Consider the following 27,423-nt stretch of genomic DNA (forward strand, 5'->3'; position numbering starts at 1 on the left):
TATGTTTATATGGTTATTTTTATATTGTCATGCTTGGGTCACAGATTTGCGCAGAAACACAGGAGGTTGTAGAGAGACAGGAACGTTATTCAAACACTGCAAACAAACATTTGTCTCTTTTTCAAAAGTTTAAACTGTGCTCCATGACAAGACAGAGATGACAGTTCTGTCTCACAATTAAAAGAATGCAAACATATCTTCCTCTTCAACGGAGTGCGCGTCAGAGAGAGAAAAGCAAACAAATCAATAGGGTTGTTTTAAGTATGCGAAGCACCGCCGGTACAAAGCTGTTGAAGGCGGCAGCTCACACCCCCTCCGTCAGGAGCAGGGAGAGAGAGCCAGAGAAAAGCAAAGTCAAAAATCAATACGTGCCCTTTGAGCTTTTAAGTATGCGAAGCACCGTGCAGCATGTCCTTCAGGAAGCAGCTGCACACAGAAGGTAGCAACGTCCCTATCGTCTAGGTGTGCGAACAGCCCCCCTGCTCACACCCCCCTACATCAGCGCAAGAGAGAGAGAGAGAGAGAGAAAGTAAGTTGGGTAGCTTCTCAGCTATCTGCCAATAGCGTCCCTTGTATGAAATCAACTGGGCAAATCAACTGAGGAAGCATGTACCAGAAATTAAAAGATCCATTGTCCGCAGAAACCCGCGAAGCAGCGAAAAATCCGCGATATATATTTAAATATGCTTACATATAAAATCTGCGATGGAGTGAAGCCGCGAAAGGCGAAGCGCGATATAGCGAGGGATCACTGTATATGAAAATATAGGTAAGAAAAGACTGAAGTATTTAATATGCAAACATTATATTTAAGGCAAATAGTATACAAAAAACTCCTAAATATTCATATTCAATCATAGTGGCTGCTACTATTTTCACACTATTTATTTTGTTAAAAGATATGAGTTTGATTCACTTTGGTAATACATTTGAATGCTTGTGTAAGGTTCCTTCAGAAGTATTTAGTGACATGAAACTGCCCCCCTTATTTAATGGAATAAGACAAATTGTTTTGCCAGAATGCACACCTCATTGCCCTTAATATGTTGTGAAATTGTTAAATAAAATCTGTCTTAAAAATAATTATTTCTTTTTAAGGCATTTTGAATTCAGCACCCCTCCACCTCCCTGGCAGACATGTCTTAAATGCAGGATTAATGGCTGCCAGTGTTGGTGGAATGATTCCCTACATGATCGATCCAAGCTTCACGACTGGTATTACCTGCTTGGGCTCTGTCTCCGCACTGTCTGCAATCATGGTAAATACGACTTTCATATATTTATGGCTAGACACTACCTCACAAGTTTTTAAACCAAATAAGCTAACATCTGTTTTTACTCTTTAACTCATAAAACCACTTAAAACACCCTTGAGAATAAAAATACAATATTTGGTTTTATTTAATAATAACATGTAACAGTAAAATAAAAATGTATACTTTATTTCAACAGTTAAGCTGGAAGATATTTGTTAAAAAAACAGTTTTGTAATTGAGTTTCAACAATTTTAAATATGTAGTTGTAAAAGTAAACACCCTGATAATATGTTGTAAAATCTCTGTATCTTAAAAGTCTTACAATGTTTTTTTAACAGATATATAAATTTGTATGTTTTTGTACGTGACCTGTTTTTTTTTATAATGCATTTATGTACAGAGCTTACTTTTTGGGTGGTAATATAATGTCTTCCAGACAGAAAATGTTTTTATCTTTGTGTCCACAGTTTAAAGTTTATAATGTATTTTAAATCAAAAAAGAGAAAGTTACATTATATGAAGCAAACAAGGTATGAAATGATTTTGATAGTATAATATTAATGATTGCAATACTGTTTATAGAAATAATAAAAAAGTTATTGTGCCATATATTAGTAATACTGCAGGGTTTTATGTCTAAACTCTTCCCCATATACAGTACATTAATAGGTGTCTGAGTTAGAGGAGAAATGTGTTAACATCAAATATAACAACATAACAGGTAGTGATTGGTCTGTTTTACAATTATTCACATTTTACAATGAAGAAACATTCTTGGAGTAAATTTTCAATCTTTTCTTTTTAGACCAACTCCATTTGCAGTCCTAGAATATTCATTTTGGACTTCAGAAGGGCTATACCAAAAAGCTGCACTTGCATGTGATATAAAAAAAAAAATAAGCTGGTTGTAATAGTAGCACAGTAATGGATTAGTATTTCATTTTGGTACAGTTTTTTGTCAGAAGTGTCTTTTAATATACTAGTGTTTAGAAGCAGGTATCCCAGTATACTGTTTTTATGCAGTCTGTTCATATGTGAGTTTTAAATTCAGGCAACTAGATATAACATGTGTTTCTTGCAGTTTGCAAGGACATTTCTGATAAAATGTTTTCATTCTTTCCCTCTATCAGTGCACACACTCTAGGTTTCCTTCATCCCAAATAAATCTTTTGCTTTTCTTACTTTTGAACAAAGTGTACTTTTTTGCTTCCTAATAATGTTTAACATTATTAATTAACTAATAAACTAATAATTTTATCATAATTGTGTAACCCCTTCATTTCTTAAAGGGCTTTTATGTTATTTTGATTCTTTGTTTGAGTTGCAACTCATGCTGGATTTATGTTTCATACTAGAGTGAAAACTGCATGAAAAGCATGATTTGCTTATAGTTCACATGCTGTTTTCTTTAAAGACTCATGTAAATTTTTGAACACTACAGCTTTCCAGTAGTTCTTCAAAGCTATGCTCTTTTGTACAGCATTTATGAACTCCTTAGAACTTCCTTTCTATTGTGTTCCTGGATTTATAGCTACACTGACTGTCATCTGTCAACGTAGCTGAGGTTTTGTTACACTAGTAGTTTTTATCTAGCCTGGGTACTAATTTATAATTTACTGATAATCACCCAGATGACTTTTTATGTGTTTTGATTGTTTTATAAGTCAACATGTATTAAGGCACCTTGTAAATAATTTAGTACATTTAGCTATTACATTTGTGTAATGCATAGCAACTCCCTGAACACCAGTTTTTCAAAATAGAGACCTTCAGCCAGGAGTCACAGAAACATAGTAACAAGTGGAAAAAGTAGTTTAAAAAAAGTTGTGTGTGATGACTTGGATCAATCATGTAGAGTTTTACAAAGGGTGGTTGTTTGCAACATTACTGTACCCCTGCGGTCGCAGGAAGAGCAAGACACATAGTGTGAAGTGTGCACTTTCCCATTGATTACAGGTTGATTGAATATAATGCTATTTGATTGATGACAATAATAGGTAATCTCTAGTCATAACCTGATTAGGCATTTTGCTTCCACATGTGTTTACACATTACTTTTCAGATGTATAAAATTGAACATTTTTTTTAGGAAAAATAATAAAAATTAACTTTCTTTACTTTAAGGAATGCTATGCAAATAAATATTTGATGAACACAAAGACGTACATTCAATGGGAATGTCTCCCTGAACAACAACAACATTTATTTATATAGCACATTTTCATACAAAAACTAGCTCAAAGTGCTTTACATAATGAAGAAAAGAAAAATAAAAGACAAAATAAGAAATTAAAATAAGACAACATTAGTTAACATAGAAAAGGAGTAAGGTCCGATGGCCAGGGTGGACAGAAAAAACAAAAAAAACTCCAGACGGCTGAAGAAAAAAATAAAATCTGCAGGGGTTCCAGGCCACGAGACTGCCCAGTCCCCTCTGGGCATTCTACCTAACATAAATGAAATAGTCCTCTTTGTAGTTAGGGTTCTCACAGAGTCATTTGATGCTGATGGTCATACAGACTTCTGGCTTTTAATCCATCCATCATTGTTGGAACATCAAGGTGCTTTGAGTAGATGGTGGTGGCGCAAGCCACCACTGAAAGGACACCGGAAAAGGAAACAGAAGAGAGAGTAGGGGTTAGTACAGATTTTAGAGTCACCATGAATTGGTGCATAACTGCAGAAGGCCGCCTCACCACCTTCTTTTAAGTTTTGCTCTTGGAATTCTAAGGAGACACTCATTTGAGGATCTGAGGTTATGATTTGGAATATAAGGTTTCAGACATTCCGATATATAAGATGGGGCGAGATTATTCAAGGCTTTATAAACCATAAGCAGAATTTTAAAGTCAATCATGAATGACACAGATAACCAGTGTAGTGACATCAAAACTGGAGAAATGTGCTCAGATTTTCTTTTCCTGGTTAGGATTCTAGCAGCTGCATTCTACACTAGTTGCAAACGATTTATGTCTTTTTTGGGTATTCCTGAGAGGACTGCGTTACAGTAATCTAGTCGACTGAAAACAAAAGCGTGAACTAATTTCTCAGCATCTTTCAATGATATAAGAGGTCTAACTTCTGCTATGTTTCTTAAGTGAAAAAATGCTGTCCTAGTGATCTGATTAATATGCGATTTTAAAATTTAGATTACAATCAACAGTTACCCCTAAGCTTTTTACCTCCGTCTTGACTTTTAATCCTAATATATACAGTTTATTTCTAATAGCCTCATTGTATCCATTATTGCCAATCACTAAGATTTCAGTTTTCTCTTTATTTAACTTGAGAAAGTTACTATTCATCCATTCTGAGATACAAGTTAGACATTGTGTTAGTGAATCAAGAGAATCGGGGTCATCAGGAGCTATTGATAAATACAGCTGTGTGTCATCAGCATAGCTGTGGTAGCTCACGTTGTGCCCTGAGATAATCTGACCTAACGGAAGCATGTAGATTGAGAAGAGCAGCGGACCCAGGGTAGAGCCTTGTGTAACACCATATAGGATATCATGTGTCTTTGAGTTGTAATTACCACAACTAACAAAGAATTTTCTCCCTGCCAGGTAGGATTCAAACCAATTTAAGACACTGCCAGAGAGGCCCACCCATTGACTAAGGCGATTTCTAAGAATATTATGATCAGTGGTGTCAAATGCGGCACTCAGATCTAAGAGGATGAAAACAGATAAATGGCCTCTGTCTGCATTTACCCGCAAGTCATTTACTACTTTAACAAGTGCAGTTTCTGTGCTATGATTTGTTCTAAAACCTGACTGAAATTTATCAAGAATAGCATGTTTATTGAGGTGGTCATTTAACTGCATAATGACTGCCTTCTCTAGAATTTTACTTAAGAAAGGCAGGTTAGAGATGGGTCTAAAATTTTCAAGAGCCGAGGGGTCGAGATTATTTTTAAGACAGTCTGGGAAGACCCACGTATCTAATGACAAATTTACTATGTCAAGAACATTATCAATCAGCACGCCCGATACTTCTTTGAAAAAATTTGTTGGTATTGGGTCAAGGACGCAGGTGGAGGTTTTCAGTTGAGAAATTATTTTATGAAAATCAATCCTAGTGAAAGAGTTTAATTTGTTTATAACGGAATGCTAGGGTTTAGGAGGATCCTTAGTGTTGGGGAGATATACTATGTTATTTCTAATATCATTAATTTTTTGATTGAAAAATACAGCAATAGCCTCACAGGTTTTACTGGAAGTACTTAGGAGGCATTCCTTTGAGTTACCTGGGTTTAACAGACGATCAATCATCAAGAATAAGACTCTGGGATTACTAGCATTGTTATTTGTAATCTTAGAGAAATAACAGCGCCTCTCAAGACGGACTGTGTTATTGTATTCTGTTATTTTAACTTTTAATATTTCATAGTGGATAGTTAGTTTAGTCTTCCTCCATTTACGCTCAGCTCTACAGCATGTTCTCTTTAAATCAGACACTCTTTGGGTCTTCCATGGTATAACAATGCTAGAAGATTTTTTAACTGTCTTTTCAGGTGAAACTATGTCAACAGCAGCTCTCACTTTAGTATTAAATCTTTCCACCGTACTATTTACATTATCCTCGCTATTATAGTTGGCACTATAAACGGACTGATTGCTTAGAATGTTTGTAAGTTTTAAAGCTGCTGATGAGTCAAAGAAGCGTTTTTTAACAATATGCTTCTCATGAGTGTTTTCTATCATTATTTCTATATTAAAAAGTAGAAGAAAATGGTCTGATAGACCAATATCAATGACCTGACTTGCATCAACTTTTAGTCCTTTAGTAATCACTAAGTCTAACGTATGACCTGCTTTATGTGTAGGTTGATTAACGAGCTGTCTCAAATCAAGAGAGTCCAGGAAGTTCATAAATTCTTTTACTTTTTGGTCACATTGATTATCTATATGAAAATTAAAGTCGCCGACTATTAAGAGTGTGTCATAGTTCGAAATTAAAATTGACATTAAGTCAAAAAGACCTTCCTTTAGGATGTCTATACACGGATAATACTAGAACGTGAGAATCTCCATGGATAACAACGGCAAGATGCTCAGAGGACTTGAATTTACCAAAACTGACATCTTTACATTTTAACCGGCTTGAGTAAATATTTGCCAAGCCGCCGCCTCTCTTTCCTTGGCGATCCATACAAGTAAAACTGTAATCCGGAGGCGCAGATTCGATTAAAACAGCTGCGCCATCTGAGCTAAGCCACGTTTCACTTAGTGCAATAAAATCTATTTTTCTATCACTAATAAGATCGTTGATAAAAAACGTCTTGTTAGTTAAAGCTCTAACATTTAATAGTGCCATATTTAATGTTTCGGAGGGGCAGAGATGAATACTATGTGCGTTATTGATATTTGGAACAGGAACTAAGTTATTTTTATTAGCGCCGCTCTGTGTGTATTTCTTGTTTAATCTATAGTCTGTTTTTATAGTTTTAATACATTGTTCATCTAAAGTAGTAATTTTAATTAAATTATTGGTGTTTATGGTGTATTGCCTAGATTTTCTATGTGCATTGAGATTGGTTTAGAGCAGAAAAAAAAAAAAAAAAAAAACTACATTATTATACATAGTATTCCTTGATCTGTTTTAAGGCCAACTGGCACCCAAAAAGAGATAATTTGTTTTAAGTTGATGCACACTATGTAAAGATCTGCAATTGACTATCTACTCACCCAGTCTCATTGTGCAAGGACTACACAGTGCAAGAAAATGTTGATCACCAATGGCTTAATTAACTGTAGGTCTGATGTTTATTATCATTATTATTAAAACATTCATTCTATGGTTACACTTCTTGTTTAGGAGAGAATGCATGAGTCACTTGCTATAGATAATGGAAGCATCAAGTGCTATTTTGAAACATGGAAGAAAAAATGAAAAGATTTTTTTACAGCCAATTACAACGAATGATACAAGTATTAAAAGGGCGACATGTCACCAGCAGCCCCACCAAGAATACAATATAAAATAGTGATTTTACATTTTTTGAACATTGATATCTCGATTGTGTTTCCAAACAGGGTGTTACTTTGACAGCTGCAATTGGTGGTGCTGACATGCCTGTGGTAATTACAGTCCTGAACAGTTATTCTGGGTGGGCATTGTGTGCTGAAGGATTCTTGCTGAACAACAACCTGCTCACTATTGTTGGGGCACTTATTGGATCTTCAGGAGCAATACTTTCATATATTATGTGTGTGGTAAGAAACTTTGTAGTTGTCCTTATTCGATTTAAAACTGAAATAGATGACAAGTCAAAACACAGGTAAAATAACTGCCATTTAGGTAATTATCTTGTCAGTTTATCTCAAATTACAAAAATATTTTAGTTGAAAACTGAATCTTATTTTAAAACTGAATAATGCAAAATAGCGTTCTTTTAAAGCATTGCTGTTAGTTGTATGTGAATTATTTGTATTATGAAAACGCATTACACATTGTTCTTCATGTGATAGCTGAAAAATCCAATATTGTAAATGATTGCCTTGAAAATGCATAGCTTATGACATTTACTCTGAAAGGAAATGCTCAAAGGGTGCCCTTTTATAACCCCATAATGAGTTTGATTACATTTTTCCCAGATATCTGTCTGTGTAGTTTTTTATAATAATCTTATGAACTATTAAAATGTTTCAATAGTGATACCTTAAAGTATACCTAAATTTCACACAAAATACTCTTTCATGCAGATATTAGCAGAATTTCCGTTATGTTAGAATTTAATTGTGCTTTTAGAAGAAGTGCAAAGTGGTTTAGAAATAATTTTTTTATATTTTAAGTCTAAATCCTCATTAAAACTGTTGCATAGAAATAATTCAAAGAACAATTTGTCATGAATATTAATATTATTAGAATAGCAAAGCTTTTAAAACATTATTATACAGTACTACATATTTACAATTATTGTGAAAAGCATTCTTTTGTCCTATATTTAGAAAAAGAGTACAAGTTGAAGAATGGTTTATTATTTTTGGAAGGAATACATTATCTTTAATTATTTAAATAACTTGGAATCTGTTCAATCTGTGCCATCAGTACACAATATCTGTAATCTTAACTCCGTCAATTTCAAACTATTCACTATGTAACACAATTTTTGTTCCTGGCTTCCAAGGGTTATATTTCAACTGCTTATGTCTAAAGCCTATGGGAAAAACGACTACATTCAGCACAAACTTTGATTTTATGACCACAGCCCAGAAAATTTCATATTTATAGTGACAAAACAAGGGAATTTTTCTCTTTTCGTTCATGCGGTCTGATAAAGAACAACACTTGCATGGTAAATAGACAAAGACAGTCAAAACCACTCAAAAAGGTTCAGAAATGAGTAGGTGTTCTAGATTTGCGACTGTACTGCAAATCGCTTTCTCGAAGAAGCCCCCAAATGTAGTCCCCCATCATGTTTTCGTTATACTGTCCTTGGTAACGACGTTCAAAGTCCATTATATCCTGATGAAAGCGCTTGCTTTGCTCCTCTGAGTAAGCTCCCATGTTCTCCTTGAATTTGTCAAGACGAGCGTCAAGGATATCTGCAAAATCTTCCTCGCTGTCTGACTTGCTGCTGTCTCCTGAAGATGGCTGATCCCTCTTCGGAGGACTGGGAACGGGCAGCTCGGGGCAGTGTGGTACTGTGGCAATGGAAGAAGGAATGTCTGGATAAACGATTTGAGGCGCATTCTTGCCAGTGCGACGTTTCGTAGGATCCACCATGCAGAAGTAGCAGTTGCTTGAGTGGTCAGTCGGTTGCCGCCAAATTCGCGGGATAGCAAACTTCATGGCTCTCTTTTCTCCCCTGTACCAACCTTCAAGAGTTTTCTTGCAATATTTGCATGTGAAATGAGATGCCCAGGGCTTGTCTTGATCCCCGACAGGCATGCCGAAGTATGCCTTGTAGGCCTCGCACATCTTACGACATGCTTTCACGGAATACTTTCTCGCTCTTGTTTTTATAAATTGTCCACAGATGTAGCAAAATGCATCTATCTGCTGGGTGCAAGCAATCTCTTGATGCCATCTAAATCAAATCAAAAAAATAACATAAATCGAATTGTTGGTTCGAGTCACCTGTGCTTCTATACTTGTATGACTGCTATTGGACAGTCCAAGAACATTCTAGACAGTTCTAAAAGTTTCTTGAAAGTTCTAGATAATTCTGGAAAATTCTAGAAACTTCGGGACAATTCTAACAGTTCGAGAATATTCTAGAAGACTACTCAGTATTGAATGCGAATCGAGAATTTTCTTGAAAACAGACAAATTTCAAAATATCATTGTCCTGATCACAAAAGCAAAGTTTTTGTGGAATAACAGCTATTTTCTATTTTTTTTAGGCATAACGGGTTAGGAAAACACACTTTGTACCCAGGAACAAAATAAAAATAAAAATTTGTTACATAGTGATCCTTATTGTGAAAGTGATGGCTCTTGCATTCCATATCATTGACCTCAATTCATGTGGTTATTTTTTAGCCAACAATGAGCTAGAATTCACTGAACAAATAGCAATTGAAATAATGACTGTGGAATATCGTATTTTGATGTTTTAAAAATATATTAATTGAAGTCAATAGTGCATAATGAATGTTTAAAAAATGCAAGTTTTCTTACAGTTCCAATTGTGCTACATGCTACTACTTTGACTTATTTTGCTACACTTTTCACTCTACATATTAAATGTACTCATTTTACTAAATACCTCTCCGTAAAGAGAATTTTAAAATGAAAGAGCGAGAGACTGTATGTACAATTTGGGAACGTATTAAAAGTAATGCATTGCTGGTTTTGACCAGTTGTGGAAGGACTTCTTACATCAGGTCTTTCAGACTACAAATATAACATCCTCTGGCAAACTGACCTTTTTCTCTAAAATCATTTTACAGTTTTTTCAGAGAATTTCAGAAAGCAAAAATCACCACAAGGAGGCAGTCTCAGTGTGTGCAATGAATTAAAGTACAACTACAGTTGTAAGAAGTCTGTTTAATGTACTGAATGGCTTTGAAATTGAAGTGAAGCAGGCACTGTGCAAGAATTCTCTTGGTTTTCTCAATAATGATATATATTTTAAGAACAGTCCTTTTATGTTGCAGAAAACTTCCAGCTTTATTAAATAAAACCATGTTAGCGGTCCTCATAGTAGAAAATTATGCTTGTGCAGCTTATTTGCATTACTTTCAGTTTATGTCGTACCACATATACAATTGAAAATGAAATAGCTTTTTTTTTTAATTCTTTTTAAATATACAGTACATCTGTCTTTAAATGAAAAAGATGTATGTGTCTTTTTTAAATTAGTTATTATAATTATTAATTATTACTAATCATCCTTTTCAATACAAATGGTACCCCAAGTTTTGGATATTATTGTTTGTTATGTTATTCTGATACATTGCTCACATTATTATTGAATTGACTTTAAACTTGAAATCTAAACATACAGTTAGGTCCATAAATATTTGGACAGAGACAACTTTTTTCTAATTTTGGTTCTGTACATTACCACAATGAATTTTAAATGAAACAACTAAGATGCAGTTGAAGTGCAGACTTTCAGCTTTAATTCAGTGGGGTGAACAAAACGATTGCATAAAAATGTGAGGCAACTAAAGCATTTTTTTTAACACAATCCCTTCATTTCAGGGACTCAAAAGTAATTGGACAAATTAAATAACTGGAAATAAAATGTTCATTTCTAATACTTGGTTGAAAACCTTTTGCTGGCAATGACAGCCTGAAGTCTTGAACTCATGGACATCACCAGATGCTGGGTTTCCTCCTTTTTATTGCTCTGCCAGGCCATTACTGCAGCGGCTTTCAGTTGCTGTTTGTTTGTGGGCCTTTCTGTCTGAAGTTTAGTCTTCAACAAGTGAAATGCATGCTCAATTGGGTTAAGATCAGGTGACTGACTTGGCCATTCAAGAATTTTCCACTTCTTTGCTTTAATAAACTCCTGGGTTGCTTTGGCTGTATGTTTTGGGTCATTGTTCATCTGTATCATGAAACGCCGCCCAATCAATTTGACTGCATTTAGCTGGATTTGAACACCTCAGAATTCATTCGGCTGCTTCTGTCCTGTGTCACATCATCAATAAACACTAGTGTCCCAGTGCCACTGGCAGCCATGCATGCCCAAGCCTTCACACTGCCTCCTAGCAATTTCTCGGATGGGTTTTTCTGTTTTCACAGCTTAAGGATGGCTTCTTTCACCTGCATGGAGAGCTCCTTTGACTGCATGTTGTCTGTTCACAGCAAAATCTTCCACATGCAAGCACCACACCTCAAATCAACTCCAGGCCTTTTATCTGCTTAACTGATAATGACATAACAACGGATTTGCCCACACCTGCCCATGAAATAGCCTTTGAGTCAATTGTCCAATTACTTTTGAGCCCCTGAAATGAAGGGATTGTGTAAAAAAAAATGCTTTATTTGCCTCACAATTTTACGCAATCGTTTTGTTCACCCCACTGAATTAAAGCTGAAAGTCTGCACTTCAACTGCATCTGAGTTGTTTCATTTAAAATTCATTGTGGTAATGTACAGAACCAAAATTAGAAAAAAGTTGTCTCTGTCCAAATATTTATGGACCTAACTGTATATCAATCTAATACACTTAATAAAAAGAACCTGTAATTCAATTTATTTTACTTAAAGCACATTATTTTTAGTAAATGCCATATTAAGGCTTGAAATACTCCTTTACCATACATGGCAGACTTCTGTACATGGTCTAAATTTAACTCCGGATGAGTCTTTGTGAAATGAGTCTTAATATTAGTAGTAGAGATGTGGCTCAATAATTGACATTAGAATGATTAATATTTACAATACATATGTGTTTGTAATTCTTTATATGAATGTGCTTTACTGTGAGTTACATGTAGACCATTAAAGTACTGTGCTCCCAATAAATTACACATTGTTCTGTTCTCAAATACAGATAAACATTCATTGTTAATTAACCATTGGGGAGACACTAATATGTGAAGCTGCACATTCCCTTACATTTATTTTAAAAGCATTAGCCTTTGTTTCTTTTGCTTATGAGTCATTATTGAAGTTCAGGCCAGATTAACAATTTGCATGATGATGATCAACGGTCAAACAGCACAGCAGTCTACAAACATTGCAGTGGAGTGTGACAAGTGATGTTTGCCAAGTTTATTGCTTTTCTACTCTCTTAGATTGCTTTGCTGAAATGGGATAGAGCATTCATTACAAATATCTCTGCAGCAGTTATTTTTGATTTGCTGTTTGTGGGAGAGTGGAAGCAGTATGTTTTGTTATGCTAGTAGGAATAAAATGCATTGTATCTACATTTAAGATTTCTTTGCACACACGGTACACAAAATGCAAAAACAATATTCATATATTTCTTCTCTTTAATATATTATAGTACTGTAATCTTATCAATTCTCTCCACCCCATACCATCCCCCTAATGTATTGGCTTTGTTTTTACTTTTTTTTCAAACTATACAAAATATATTCTTAAAGTAAGCTTGGTCATTGCTGTGTTTTGTATTCAGTGTCCTTCAAGCTTCATTTTTTGTATTGTTTGTTTGTAACTTCCCTTTGATTCAAATTCTTGTGATCATATAGCTGCTTACATCTAACCAAAACGATTTTGCCAAGTGATATTTTATTTCTGCAGGCAATGAACCGATCCCTGGCAAATGTTATTCTTGGCGGCTATGGAACTTCATCCACTGGAACAGGCAAACCAATGGAAATCACTGGTACACATACAGAGGTTAATGTGGATCAAACTGTAGAAATGATTAAAGAGGCTCACAACATCATCATAACCCCAGGTATTTTTTTTTATCTTCAGAAGTAATCACAACAGTTACTTATTTTATCATCAGTTGTTATTGAAATTCAGTGTAGTACATGTGAGGGTGACTTAAAAAGATTTTGCATTCATTATTTAAGAGCCGATACTTGTTTTAATAGCACATCAAGATTTAATTTTAAGATGCAGTGACACAACTTTTCTTTCCATTTAAAAGTACATTGTTAAGACAATTTCTTAAAACTGGGTTCATCAACAAAAAGAAAAATCTATTTATATTTTTACACTTTTTAATGATTTTGGGAATTTATTATTTATCTCTAAATAATACTAACCAGATTATACTAATTTGACATTTTTTACTAAAGAGAATGATATTATTTACTGCATATGTATGTGTGGTACATGAATATAGCAGACTATCACTACAAATAAGAGCAAAAAAGATGTATCTGAACTCTTGTTTCTTCATAGTTAATTATTAGACAGTGACAACAACCTAGTGTCTTACTTGAAGTCTGGTTCTACTGTACTTCATTATGAGTTTGGTAGAAACTAGGTAAGGTAGTTATTTCAGATAAGAAAGAAAGAGGTTTCAAGGTAAGTAATTCTTACTGATCATGACGGTAGAGAGTGGTGACGTATTTCATGTTGATCAGAAAGTAAAAATTTCATTGTATAAGTGACAATACTGAACTTGTGAAACTATGAACCTATTTCTTAGAACAACATAAGGTCTTCATTGTCTCTTCAGTGACATACAGCTTTCCAGAACAGAAAATCAAAGTACAGTGGAACCTCGGTTCACGGACGTCTCGGTACACGTACAACTCGGTTTACGACCAAAAAGTTTGCCAAACTTTTGCCTCGGTTCACGACCACACACTCGGTATACGAACAAGCCAGGTTCCCTTTTGGTTTGTACATGTTCAGTCTCTCCCTGCGCATTTCCTGTGCAGCGAGCAAGAGAGAGCGCGACACACACACACGCACACACACACACAGAGGCAGCACGAGAGAGAGGCAGCGCAAGAGACAGAGGCAAACACACAGGCAGCACGAGACAGAGAGAGACGCGCACACACACAGGAGCATGCGCAAGAGAGGCGCGCACACACACAGGAGCATGCGCAAGAGAGGCGCGCACACACACAGGAGCACTCTAGAGAGACACACACACACAAACAGGCGCGGGAGAGAGAGGCCGCACACACACACACACACACACACACACGCTAGAGAGACACACACACAGGCGCTCCAGGCTTGCAAAAGAGAGACGCATGCACACACACACACAGGCGAGAGAGTGAGCGAGCGAGGGACGCATAAGGTAGAGAAGACTTGTTTTTGTTTTCAGTTCTATTTACAGTGATCGGACGGTTCTATTGGAGAAATTGCTTCGGTTCACGACCAACTCGGTTTACGACCAGAGTTTTGGAACGAATTATGGTCGTGAACCGAGGTTCCACTGTAAATGGAAATTAGTAACTAACAAGAAAGATAAATACTTTTGAAGAGTGTCCTTGCCATTTAGGGGGGAAAAAACTGTAGAAAGAAAATGTAGGGCACTGCACAATTTTGTTGTTTTTAAATTTTGGAACAGTTTTCAAATTGTTTGTAACATACTATCAATATTGTACTAAGGATGTGCAGCATATCTCCATAGTAAATGTTGAATTGTTCCTTTTAAAGATGTTATGTAGTATTGTTTTTCACATTTTAAGTTGCAATGTGGAATCTCTTTTTATACCATTAATACGTGCAAACACTGTGCAATGTAGAACCCGTGTAAGTAAACCCAAATTTTAAACTGAATATAAAAACTTAAGAATTGGTTATAAAAATGAAGAAAATACCCATGATAATACATATTTAAATCTCTTGAGTCAATATTTGATTAAAAAAAAAGCTTTGGCCGAAGTGACAGCCATGAGTCTTTTATGATAGGGCAAAAGAAGTCTAGAAAAAATTCTATCACAAAACTAAGCCTTTAGAAACTTGGATCAAAATACAGGTTAGTGAGACAGTGCACATCAACATATATTTACAGTTAAATCCCTAGAGAATTACAGATTGCGGGTGTAATATGGTCAAGCTAATGCTTAGACCTCAACCCCACTGGCATGATGTGGCATGTGGCAGAGTTGTGCATGAATAAATGGCCAAATGGACCAAAATGCCTTTAGTATGATGTAACAGATTAAAATTATTGATAGTTAGGGGGTTGTTCTTTTGAAAATCATCTAGGTACACTTCACAGCTTCTGCATGTTGCTTTTTTTTTTTTTTTGAATAATTAATGTAACGTTAAAACCTGTTATGTATTGTTTGCTGAGATGCATTTTGGGACAGATTTTAGTGATTTATTAAAAAACAAATTCTTTTTCTCACTGATTTACTTCCATGCTGCTCCAAAGAGGAACACTACAAAGTTTTCAAGAATCATGTGCATTGTCATTAATGCTGTACATGCTTGATGCATGAGACATGGTTTCCATACCAACCTTAGCAAATGAAAGTAGAACTCCCTGTTTCAGGTCAATGAGCACATTCAGCAAACAAAAATAAGGTTTCTGTTTTTAATTATTCACAGACACATGCAGAGTATAAACAGAGGGTTAATTTTGATATTCCTTTGATTTCCGGCTTTGAAGAGAAAAAAATTCTAAAATATTTTCAGTGAGAAGTTTAGCAGCAGCCATACATGGTCACATCTTGGAGAAAATATTTGTGATAAGATTTTTTTATTACCATTATGTTGTCTCCTTGTTATACTGTACCTAGTACTATAATAACTTTGCTAGCTCAAAACCAAATATTAAGATCTTTTAGGCAGAGAGGGTGTATGCAACTGCTTATTTGGCTTTGCAGATGAAAGCTGTGCTAGTTGTTTATTGAGATTGTCTCATTATTGTTGTATAGTGTCTGTTATAAAGAGCGGAGAGATAGCACTGAAATTATATCAAAATGTATTGAATCTTTTCTCACACAGTTGTGGATAGGTGTAAAAAATTTGTTGAAATGTTTAACTTGTGGTGTTTGGTTTTGTGTAATACAAAACAGGCTATGAAATGAAACCCATGAATAATGGTATTTGAAGGATTATCTAAATAAATGTAAACTTTAGACTAGAGTAGTATAAGTTATATTGTAATTCAACAAATTTGGTTGCAAACCCCACCTTCTAACTAGTGGGTGTTTCAACCTAAAGGGAAATTTTTATTAGAATAAACTTAATCTTATTAGTCTGAGCAAAAACAGATAAACAAGGACACCCATCACAAGGTTTCAGAATTAAAAATGAAACGAATAAAGTTGACAGATGATATAACTTTTAAAATTAATTCTTCAGAAAAAAGTTGTTTTTTTTCAGTTGCAAGGCTTCTGTAGTTTTACAATAATAATGTGATAGCTATATTACAAGATTTATGTAAATACTTATAAAATATTTCTAACCATATGAGGTATTACATTTCTGAAGGAAGAAGACATGCCTTTTAACATTAATATAAAAATACTTTTATGATTTTGCTACATTTTTAGAGTAGACATTTGCTTACTGCTAAAAACTATTTGCCAAAAAAGGAAAAGTTCCTGAGGTGTGTGTATTCTTTTAATGAAGTATGAGAAGAACACATTAAAACGTTGAGAGTGCAAATATTAGTGTGCTAAATGTAATAGTTTGCTATGGCATTTCTGCTACGAGCAGGATAAGCACTGTTTCAGTTATTTTTGTTTTTGCACAGACATTATTATGGTTTCTGGAGCTTGGTTTGATTTCAGCCCATATTGTGTGGATGATAAACCTGTTTTTAAAGAGTTACTGTATTGGATGCCATTTTTATGTACTTTCACATTTAGTTTTGTTTTATTATGTGCAATGCACTCGTTTTATGTGCACTGAAATAACAAATAATTGTACTGAGCCACAGGTTAAGTGCAACCTCGTATTCACAGTGTTTAACAAGACTTGGCTATTTCAGTGTGTAATGACATACAGTGTATAGTGGTCTTGGTACAATGTAAAATAGTGCAGCAAATGAACTCAAACATGTGTTCAAAAAAGCATCAGAAACAGTAGTAGCATTGTAGTGAATTATTTCATATCTGCTATGTGAATAAATCTGCAAATATTCATCTATTACATTTGATGGAATTGATGCAAAATAACCCTTTATATTTAAACTTACAGTATATTGGAAAAAAACTGAAATAAGGCTATCAGCATTGTTCTTTTGCTTGTGCAGCTATATTTAACATAAATATGCAATAAATCAGAGATACAGTAGGCTGCTACTGTATGTCTGCACACCAATGTAATTTTAAATGGATTCTCATAAATGGTAAAAATAGCAGTGAAATGGTAAGATTTGATGAGGAATAAATATCTTGACTAGATATTGATATTTTAAGCCATGTGTACATATGATTTAAATCTCTCTATTATAAAAAAAAATCTTGGTGGAAGGGAGACCAGGGAGACGAGACGTGATCTTCTCGGAAGACACTTAAAAGACCCGCAAGATGAAAGAGATTGGCCACGGAGCGTCTCGCGGGGACTTTAAACATGAGACTTAGTGCCAAGAGATTGCGATTTGACGTCCTGCGAGAGACACTGTAACGTCACACGAGACAAGGCAGTGAGACAGCATTTAAAACAAGTTCACGGACATCTAACCAAGCAGTTGTTCAAATGCTTTTCGTAGTCGGACATCATGTGCTCCCAGCTCTTAAAATAACGACAAGCAAAACACGCAGAAAGCCAGCAGATGATCCGACTGCAACTCCTTAGTGTGCGTTCAGCCCGCCCCCTCCACTTCACAATGCAAGCGGCAGAGACACAAAGTGGCAAAAGGACAGCTGCTGCACAGGCTTTTAAATGATCGACACACAGTGCGACAAACGTAACAGGCACCTCGCCAGTAGCAGCAGCAAGACAACATGATCCGACTGCATCTCCTTAGCGTGCGTTCAGCCATAGCCGCAGCCGCCCCCAAGCGTTGTACATCCTGCGAGAAAGAGATTTAACCGCATCCAGGGCCAGAAATAAAGGACAAGTATTGTTTTTACAAAAGTTTTAAAGTAAAAGTGAAAATAATGCATATGTAACAATTTCCATTGTATATCCTGTAAACAAAACCCAGGGGTGGGCGAGCAAAGCGAGCAGGGGGCGGAGCCCCCTAGTTTGGAAAAAGAAAGATATAAAAATGATATTTATCATATTACCTATTCAAACCTGAAGTAATAAGTGAACTAATGCAAAAGAAAGCAATTTTGCACATGTAATTTATTGGTATATATAGTAACAAGAGAAGACACTGTCTACTTCCAGTTCCTGCTGATGATTTAGCCTGTGCCATTCAAAAATGTCTTTGAAAGACGTCTGTATTCCTCCTCCTTTCCACTACTTTCAAATCTTGTGATTATAACGTCATCTGAAAATTTCAGGAGGTGGCTTGTTTTAGAACTCTGTTTGAAGTGACTTCAAAATATTTGGCCATCTAATACCTGCAAGTTTCATTAGTTTATATGGCATACAGTACATTCCAACTTGTGTTACACTATTAAAATCAACAAAAGAAGTGTTCTTCATTTCTTATGGCATTTGGCCACTGCATAATAGAATTCTCTTACATTTGTTCCAGAGTTTTTAGTATGCTTTGTATATCCAATTGTTAAATTGAGGAAAACAAAGCGTTGATAAATTTGTTAAAAATACAAATCCATAGTATTTTTTTTATTTTGAATCTAGAACATAATTAATAAAAAATAGTTTAACATATATCATTTATTTATTTATGTTTTGAGTAAGTGTTTTTGGATATTCTGTAGAAATGCAATATGTCCAACATTTTCAAGGTACTACAGTATATACCTTCTAAGAACATTAAGGGTTTGTTGAGAACAGACTATTCTGCCTAACAGAGCTTTATAATCTCTGCTCACCTAAATCTGTTTTAAAAAAAATCAGTACAGTTATGTTGACATGAATTCCACATTCTGTAGATCATCAAACTAAAGCATCAATCCCCAAAAGTCTATTCCCTTTGTATTAATAAGACATGGTAGTCAGAACAAAGTTAAATTTGACTGCTGGTTAAGAACGTGCAGGATATTACCTGAGATGTTAAAATAATTATGGGAAAACACTGACAGCTGTACTAAATAACATAGCTGAAGTGGGTTGTTTGAATTGGCTTTTTAGAGGAATATGTATTTGGTCATTATATAGTGCATTGAAATGAAATGGTAAATTTCAGACAGTGATCCAGACGAAAGAGAAATACAGATGTTTCCGTAGGTGATTCATCATCATCATTTTTGTTTAGGTTTTTTTTTTTCTCTCAATTAATTTTTTTTTTTTTTTTTTTTTTTTAAATAGCATGTTGTAACCTCTATGGTTACTAGTCCTATCTTTTCTATCATTTGTTGTGAATAAAAAACACATTTAGGAACAATTTTAGTTTATTTCAATTAATTTGCAAGATTAGTATTTTTTTTTTATTAAGCTATCCTACTAAAATAGTTTATTTCAGGCATAGCAGTAGCAAAAAGTGTTAAAGCTATTGAAGACATCTTTAGTGAAACTTTGACAGGATAAGCTAGTTTAAGATGAAAGAAAGTTCATTATGTGGCTGCACTGTAATTATGAGAGTAAAACTAAGATGAATTTCATAACAGGACTTTTCAGCAAAGTTTTTACATCAAATGGCTAATAACCATGTTATGTATTAAAGCTGGTGCCGTAGGAGCTTGAGCAATTCAGTTAATGGAGGTTGTTAAAGTTAAACTTACTGTACATGGCAAGATAATTCCCTGATGTGTAGCAAAAATACGATTCTGTCATTTAAACAGTTTGTCATTGTGATGAACTGATTACTTATATTGCAGACTACAAGAGAAGGTAGATAAAGGTGTGAACCTCATAACTAATCAACTGTACATGTATGTAATACCTGACTCTAGTTATCATTTTTACAATACAATACAATACAGTTTATTTTTGTATAGCCCATAATCACACAGGAAGTGCCGCAATGGGCTTTAACAGCCCCCCAGCCTTGACTCTCTAAGAAGACAAGGAAAAACTCCCAAAAAAAAAACCTTGTAGGAAAAAATGGAAGAAACCTGGGAAAGGCAGTTCAAAGAGAGACCCCTTTTCAGGTAGGTTGGGCATGCAGTGGGTGTCAAAATAAGGGGGTCAGTACAATACAATACACAGAACAGAGCAAATCCTCAATACAGTATAAAATAAAAAATTTTTTTTTTTTTTTTAGAAGTAAAAAAAAAATATAAAAATTTTAGAAGTACGGAGCAGAATTTAACAGTAGATGATATCACATAATAAGATTTGGATATTTTTAGTCCTGGAGACCTCATCCGTCAAGCTGCCTCCCCCAAGCAGTTACATTACATTTTTAATGATATGAAAGTAATAAGGATATATTTACTTTTTATTCATGTATTCTGAAATTTAGCCTGTGTGTGTGTTTTTTTTTTTTCTTTGTTGAACTAATAATAAATGCAAAATGAAAAAATGGTGGTTGGTGTGTGTTTCCTGAGGTTAAAATTATTTAATTCTAGGATTTGGTGTGGACTAGGTGATTACTATCTTTGCTCTGATATGTAAAACCATAGAACTGAAAGAAGTTGCATATATTTTGTCACATGAATTTGTAAATATTAGGGCTGGGAATCAATTAAAACAATTAACAAATTAATTACATTATTGTATGCTATTAATTGTGATTAATCACATCTAACATTAAAACATATAATCATACAATAAGTACTTAAATCATAAAGTAAATACACACGGAATCGCAAAATTAATGTAGAATCAACACAAAGGAATTTAAAAAAAAAAATGTAATGGCATACGATGACCTTAAACCTGAACTAAAGTTCTACTGTCTACCACACTGATTGGTAGCTTATTCCATGTGTCTGTGGTTTTTTGTGTGAAGAAAAACTTCCTAATGTTTGTGTGAAATTTACCCTTAACTAGTTTCCAACCAACCGTGTCCCTGTGTTGTTGCTGAACTCATTTTAAGGTAACAGTCTCAATCCACTGTACTAATTCCCCTAACTTCTATCTAACGAGAAAGAACAACCTTTCCAAATAAGTTAAAAGCTCCATTATAACATGTTTCCATCCACACTTTCAACTTAAGGATAAGAATGGCAATGGTGCTTTCCCATCCAGCTGACAGGTGCAGTAGAATGTGTTTTCACAACCATGTGGAGAAAAATATGTTTTCCTTTCCCACATGTGCAGACTTACATAATTGAAAGCAGAGAAGCAAACACTTTGTGCTGGTGGGCTTTTTTGAAAATGTTGGGAGGGAATTTTTGTAGATGAAGCTGTAGTGAAATCTTTAGAAATTGGTCATTGTGTTACACACTGTCATTATTCCATTTTGGTGCTTGCACACTGTATATCTCTGTGCTTCCAGACAATTTCAGTTCCGGTCTCTTTTGCCTAAGTAGACATTGAGTGTTTCAGGAATCAAGCATTGAATAAACTAAATGGTGTATGTTAATGAAAAGTGTGTGGTTCTTCATTATTATGGGTTTAACAGATGGTCCTAAACAATTACAACTTAAAAAATGTAATATTCGTAAGGTGTAGTTGAGTGGTTAGCAAGACATTATAAAGCTGTTGAAATGACAATGAAGCAATTTTAAACTAGTTTATACATATGTCAGTTGATATCTTGAGTGAAGTAGCAGATTTAGGAGTGCAAAAATCTTAACCAGTCCAAAGAGGTTTTTTTGAAAGAATTTTTGTCACAATTGTCCTAGGACAGCAATGTCCACAAAAAGCAGCATTCATTTTACTTCCTGCCATCCCGGCAGAGCAAAATCTAGTTCTCACCTGAGCTGCAACATTTAAAATTAATTAACAAAACTTCATGGTCCTATATGCTATTTTCTGTATCCATCCATCCATCCATTGTCTCCCCGCTTATCCGAGGTCGGGTCGCGGGGGGCAGCAGCTTGAGCAGAGATGCCCAGACTTCCCTCTCCCTGGCCACTTCTTCTAGCTCTTCCGGGAGAATCCCAAGGCGTTCCCAGGCCAGTCGAGAGACATAGTCCCTCCAGCGTGTCCTGGGTCTTCCCCGGGGCCTCCTCCCGGTTAGACGTGCCCGGAACACCTCACCAGGGAGGCGTCCAGGAGGCATCCTGATCAGATGCCCGAGCCACCTCATCTGACTACTCTCGATGCGGAAGAGCAGCGGCTCTACTCTGAGCCCCCTCCCGGATGACTGAGCTTTTCACCCTATCTTTAAGGGAAAGCCCAGACACCCTGCGGAGGAAACTCATTTCAGCAGCTTGTATTCGCGATCTCGTTCTTTCTGTCACTACCCATAGCTCATGACCATAGGTGAGGGTAGGAACATAGATCGGACTGGTAAATTGAGAGCTTCGCCTTGCGGCTCAGCTCCTTTTTCACCACGACAGACCGATGCAGCGCCCGCATTACTGCGGATGCCGCACCGATCCGCCTGTCGATCTCACGCTCCATTTTTCCCTCACTCGTGAACAAGACCCCAAGATACTTGAACTCCTCCACTTGGGGCAAGGATCTCGCTACCAACCCTGAGAGGGCACTCCACCCTGTTCCGGCTGAGGACCATGGTCTCGGATTTGGAGGTGCTGATTCTCATCCCAGCCGCTTCACACTCGGCTGCAAACCGATCCAGAGAGAGCTGAAGATCACGGCCTGATGAAGCAAACAGGACAACATCATCTGCAAAAAGCAGTGACCCAATCCTGAGCCCACCAAACCGGACCCCCTCAACGCCCTGGCTGCGCCTAGAAATTCTGTCCATAAAAGTTATGAACAGAATCGGTGACAAAGGGCAGCCCTGGCGGAGTCCAACTCTCACTGGAAATGGGTTCGACTTACTGCCGGCAATGCGGACCAAGCTCTGGCACCGATCGTACAGGGACTGAACAGCCCCTTATCAGGGGGGCCGGTACCCCATACTCTCGGAGTATCCCCCACAGGATTCCCCGAGGGACACGGTCGAATGCCTTTTCCAAGTCCACAAAACACATGTAGACTGGTTGGGCAAACTCCCATGCACCCTCCAGGACCCTGCTAAGGGTATAGAGCTGGTCCACTGTTCCGCGACCAGGACGAAAACCACACTGTTCCTCCTGAATCCGAGGCTCGACTATCCGACGGACCCTCCTCTCCAGGAACCCCTGAATAGACTTTTCCAGGGAGGCTGAGGAGTGTGATCCCTCTGTAGTTGGAACACACCCTCCGATCCCCCTTCTTAAAGAGGGGGACCACCACCCCGGTCTGCCAATCCAGAGGCACTGTCCCTGATGTCCATGCGATGTTGCAGAGGCGTGTCAGCCAAGACAGTCCTACAACATCCAGAGCCTTGAGGAACTCCGGGCGTATCTCATCCACCCCTGGGGCCCTGCCACCAAGGAGTTTTTTGACCACCTCGGTGACCTCAGTCCCAGAGATGGGGGAGCCCACCTCTGAGTCCTCAGGCTCTGCTTCCTCATTGGAAGGCATGTTAATGGGATTGAGGAGGTCTTCGAAGTATTCCCCCCCCACCGACCCACAACGTCCCGAGTCGAGGTCAGCAGCGCACCATCCCCACCAATATACAGTGTTGACACTGCACTGCTTCCCCCTTCCTGAGACGCCGGATGGTGGACCAGAATCTCCTTGAAGCCGTCCGAAAGTCGTTCTCCATGGCCTCCCCAAACTCCTCCCACGCCCGAGTTTTTGCCTCGGCAACCACCAAAGCTGCATTCCGCTTGGCCTGCCGGTCTCTATCAGCTGCCTCCGGGGTCCCACAGGACAAAAGGGTCCTGTAGGACTCCTTCTTCAGCTTGACGGCATCCTTCACCGCCGGTGTCCACCAACAGGTTCGGGGATTGCCGCCACGACAGGCACCGACCACCTACGGCCACAGCTCCGGTCAGCTGCCTCAACAATAGAGGCACGGAACATGGCCCATTCGGATATTTTCTGTATCATAAGCTATATTATAAGAATAAAATGTTTATTTGCATTTTCCATAATTATTGTAAACATTTTTGTATGAATATAAATATTATTTATTTTAATAAATTTCACATTACTACAGATATTTGGTAAATGAATGTAAACATAACATTTTAGAACTGAGCATATTTTATTTAAAAAAATGTATAAACTAAAAATAATAACAATAATATATAGGTTAATTGCATTAAGGTAGTTCCATTTCACAAATACAGTAACTGTTTTATAAAGTAAATAATATGTTAAAGTTCTTTTCAATTATAAAAACATAAATAAAAAATGTGAAGCTGTATTTTGCTTGTGTTCACCTTTTAAATCCACTGTTTGAGGTGGTTCACTGTACACTGATAAGGTTGCTTAGAGTTAAATGAAACATAAGCATATATTACATAGATTAAAAAGGGACCCACATGACTGGTACGTTTGGATGACTGGTTTTTTTTTATATTTATTCAGTAATTTTCACAAATTACTCATACTCCTATAGAATAATTAATAATTATTGTAGTAATGTAAAAAAGGCTTAATATAGTAAATAAACAATTTAAGAAAGGCAAAGGTAGGGAATCCATCCTTTTTTGTTCTTAATATGGTGTGGTTAGATATTGTAAGGAAGGGGGATCTTTGAGAGAAGTACAGGTCATTGTATAGGCGGTATGTAACATGTTTTGATTATGGATAAAGTGGACCACAATATATACAGTAGGTCCATTGGCCAGATCTGGCCTGCAGGACTTGACTTTGACAACTCAGAAGTAAAGGAACACCTGTAGAATTGTTTCAAAATAACAAAAGAACTCTTAAACTTTAAGAGATGTTGTTTATTGCAAAGACATTCAGAGATGGGACTGTGCAAATGGCTACAAATATCCACAACCAGCAAACTGAACATTTATATTCATGCCTCTTACTCCTCAATTACATTTGGGGACTTGTGTAAAGTTCTTGATATAGTTCAGGTTGTCCACACCGTGCCAGCATTAAAACAGGTTTACACAAGTATGATAAAAATATTTTGTGCTGATATATGTTAGTATATTTTAGAAATATAGTAGAAGATTACATTCAAGAGAAAGTCCAGTTATAAAGACTAGCTTATAAATGGACTGCTACAGACACATAGACAGTCAGTCAATGTCCAACCCGTTATATCCTAACACAGGGTCACGGGGGTCTGCTGGAGCCAATCCCAGCCAACACAGGGCGCAAGGCAGGAACAAATCCCAGGCAGGGCGCAGGACACACACACCCACACACAAAGCACACACTAGGGACAATTTTAGGATCACCAATGCACCTAACCTGCATGTCTTTGGACTGTGGGAGGAAACCGGAGTACCCGGTGGAAACCCACGCAGACACTGGGTGAACATGCAAACTCCACGCAGGGAGGATCCAGGAAGCGAACCCAGGTCTTCTTACTGCGAGGCAGCAGCGCTACCCACTACGCTACCGTGCCGCCCCCAACATGATCATCTCATCTGATTTAACAGTTCGTATAAGAACTAATTCTTTCACGAAATTGGTTCAATCAATGTCTGTTGTTTTTAATTTTTTTTCTCCTTGATATTATAGAGTACCTTGGGTTGATGAGTGACAAGAAACTCTGCTAAATACTTCATGATTCGATCCTGTAACACAATAAACTTTGAGAATGTAAAAGGGGCTTAATCATTTTTATGGTCGTTTTAGGTTGTTATAACTTTAATATTCAGCATCCCTTGTTCTTCCCTAGGACTGTTAACACTGTTGAAGGACATTATTGGTTCCTCCTGAATAGTGGGAATAAAATCGTGTTCAGTTCTGTCAGATAACTAACCTGGTAATGTTGAAGTTTTAAGTGTGAGATGGGGTACCTCTCTCCTGCTGTATTGAATCTACAGTTATATATGTTTAGCTACAGCCTTCTTCTTTAATCCAAAGGGTTCTGTTGGTAATTATTTAAATGCTATTTGTTTTGACTATTGACCTCACATCCTGTGAATAGCTTAAAGCATAATAAGGCCTGTAAATGTTACATAATTTGTAAGTAATTTATATAATCTACAGTTTATTGCATTTTTTTCCTTTTACAGTGGCTGTAAAAATAAGAAAATGTGTGAGCCTTGTTTTTATTTACTATTCCTAATCTTCTACCAATATGTATGTTTCATTTTCAGGCTATGGCTTGTGTGCAGCAAAAGCCCAGTACCCCATTGCTGAATTAGTAAAGGCCTTACAAGAGCAAGGGAAGAAAGTTAGGTAAGAAATACAGTTCTTTTTTAAAAGTTTGTGTTATAATTGGTTTTACAGATCAACTGACATAAAGCTTTGCAAATAAATTCACACATAGTTTATAGGACTATTCATACCCAAGTTTAAGAAAAATATATATTTTATATAAATTTTTTTTTTTTTTTTTTTTTTTTTTTACTGTATTCTGTTTTTGTTTTCAGGCCGGTTAAATTAAGTGTTGATATAAATACTAATACCTCCTGTCACACAAAGTTTGTATTGGCATAAACATTTACCTGTCTTTCAAAAAATATGGAAATGTTACCCTTATCAAATGGCTTATACCCAGCATAATCCAGTTGTTTTATACAGGAAAAAAAGCAAATTGCATGTTGACACAGCAATTTTTTTTATTGGGAATATGTGGTTGGTTTATGTATCCCATGCATTTATGAGTTAGGAGTTTCTCTGACTTACAGAGAAAGTGCTACATCTAGCACAACATTATTTACTTTCAGATATATATTCAGGTTTAAAACTGTTCCTACAAAGAAATGAAGTTGTTTACAGTGTTTTGTTGTGATTCTTTTTTGAATAATAAATCACTTTGTAGATTTTCCTCAGATGTATAATTTATTAATGTTGTAATTTTCTTTTCTTTGAATATTTTACACACAGACTTTAATTCTATGCTTCATTAATGATGAGTGTTTTAAATATGTCCGTATTTTTAACTGCAAGTTTCTTCTTTTTTTTACCTTCTTATGCAATGAAAGGCATATTTATTAAAACTAATGACTGTCCCAAAACTAATTAATCAATCTAGGTTAATCTGTATGTTTTTAAAAGAGTTTAATTTTTCCTTTTCTAAAGACCTATGTAAGATTTTTGGCAACAATGGCAGATATTTCAGCTCTGAATAATTTTGTTTATGCATTGAAGTGACCTATTTAGCAGCAAGACTGATATTTAAAAGTACTAACCTCATATTAAACAGTATTAAAGAGTAATATGTGTCACCTATTCATAATATGATCCATTGCCTCTCAAAACAGAAGTCATTATAAGCCCCTGTATGATTAAGTATGGCTAGAAAAATGTT

General features: G+C 36.2%; 1 protein-coding gene across 2 annotated transcripts in view; it reads left to right on the forward strand.

The window, feature by feature from the left end:
• Positions 1-27,423, forward strand: part of nnt (nicotinamide nucleotide transhydrogenase) — a 117,117-nt gene that overhangs the window by 73,345 nt on the left and 16,349 nt on the right. For both annotated transcript variants that reach the window (XM_028802485.2, XM_028802486.2), the window contains exons 16-19: positions 1,099-1,259; positions 7,295-7,474; positions 12,927-13,086; positions 26,267-26,348. In XM_028802485.2, the coding sequence (XP_028658318.1) occupies positions 1,099-1,259; positions 7,295-7,474; positions 12,927-13,086; positions 26,267-26,348 (583 nt within the window). The remainder of the gene's footprint in view (positions 1-1,098; positions 1,260-7,294; positions 7,475-12,926; positions 13,087-26,266; positions 26,349-27,423) is intronic.

This window comes from Erpetoichthys calabaricus, chromosome 5 (genome assembly GCF_900747795.2).
Source record: "Erpetoichthys calabaricus chromosome 5, fErpCal1.3, whole genome shotgun sequence".
Lineage (NCBI taxonomy): Eukaryota > Metazoa > Chordata > Cladistia > Polypteriformes > Polypteridae > Erpetoichthys > Erpetoichthys calabaricus.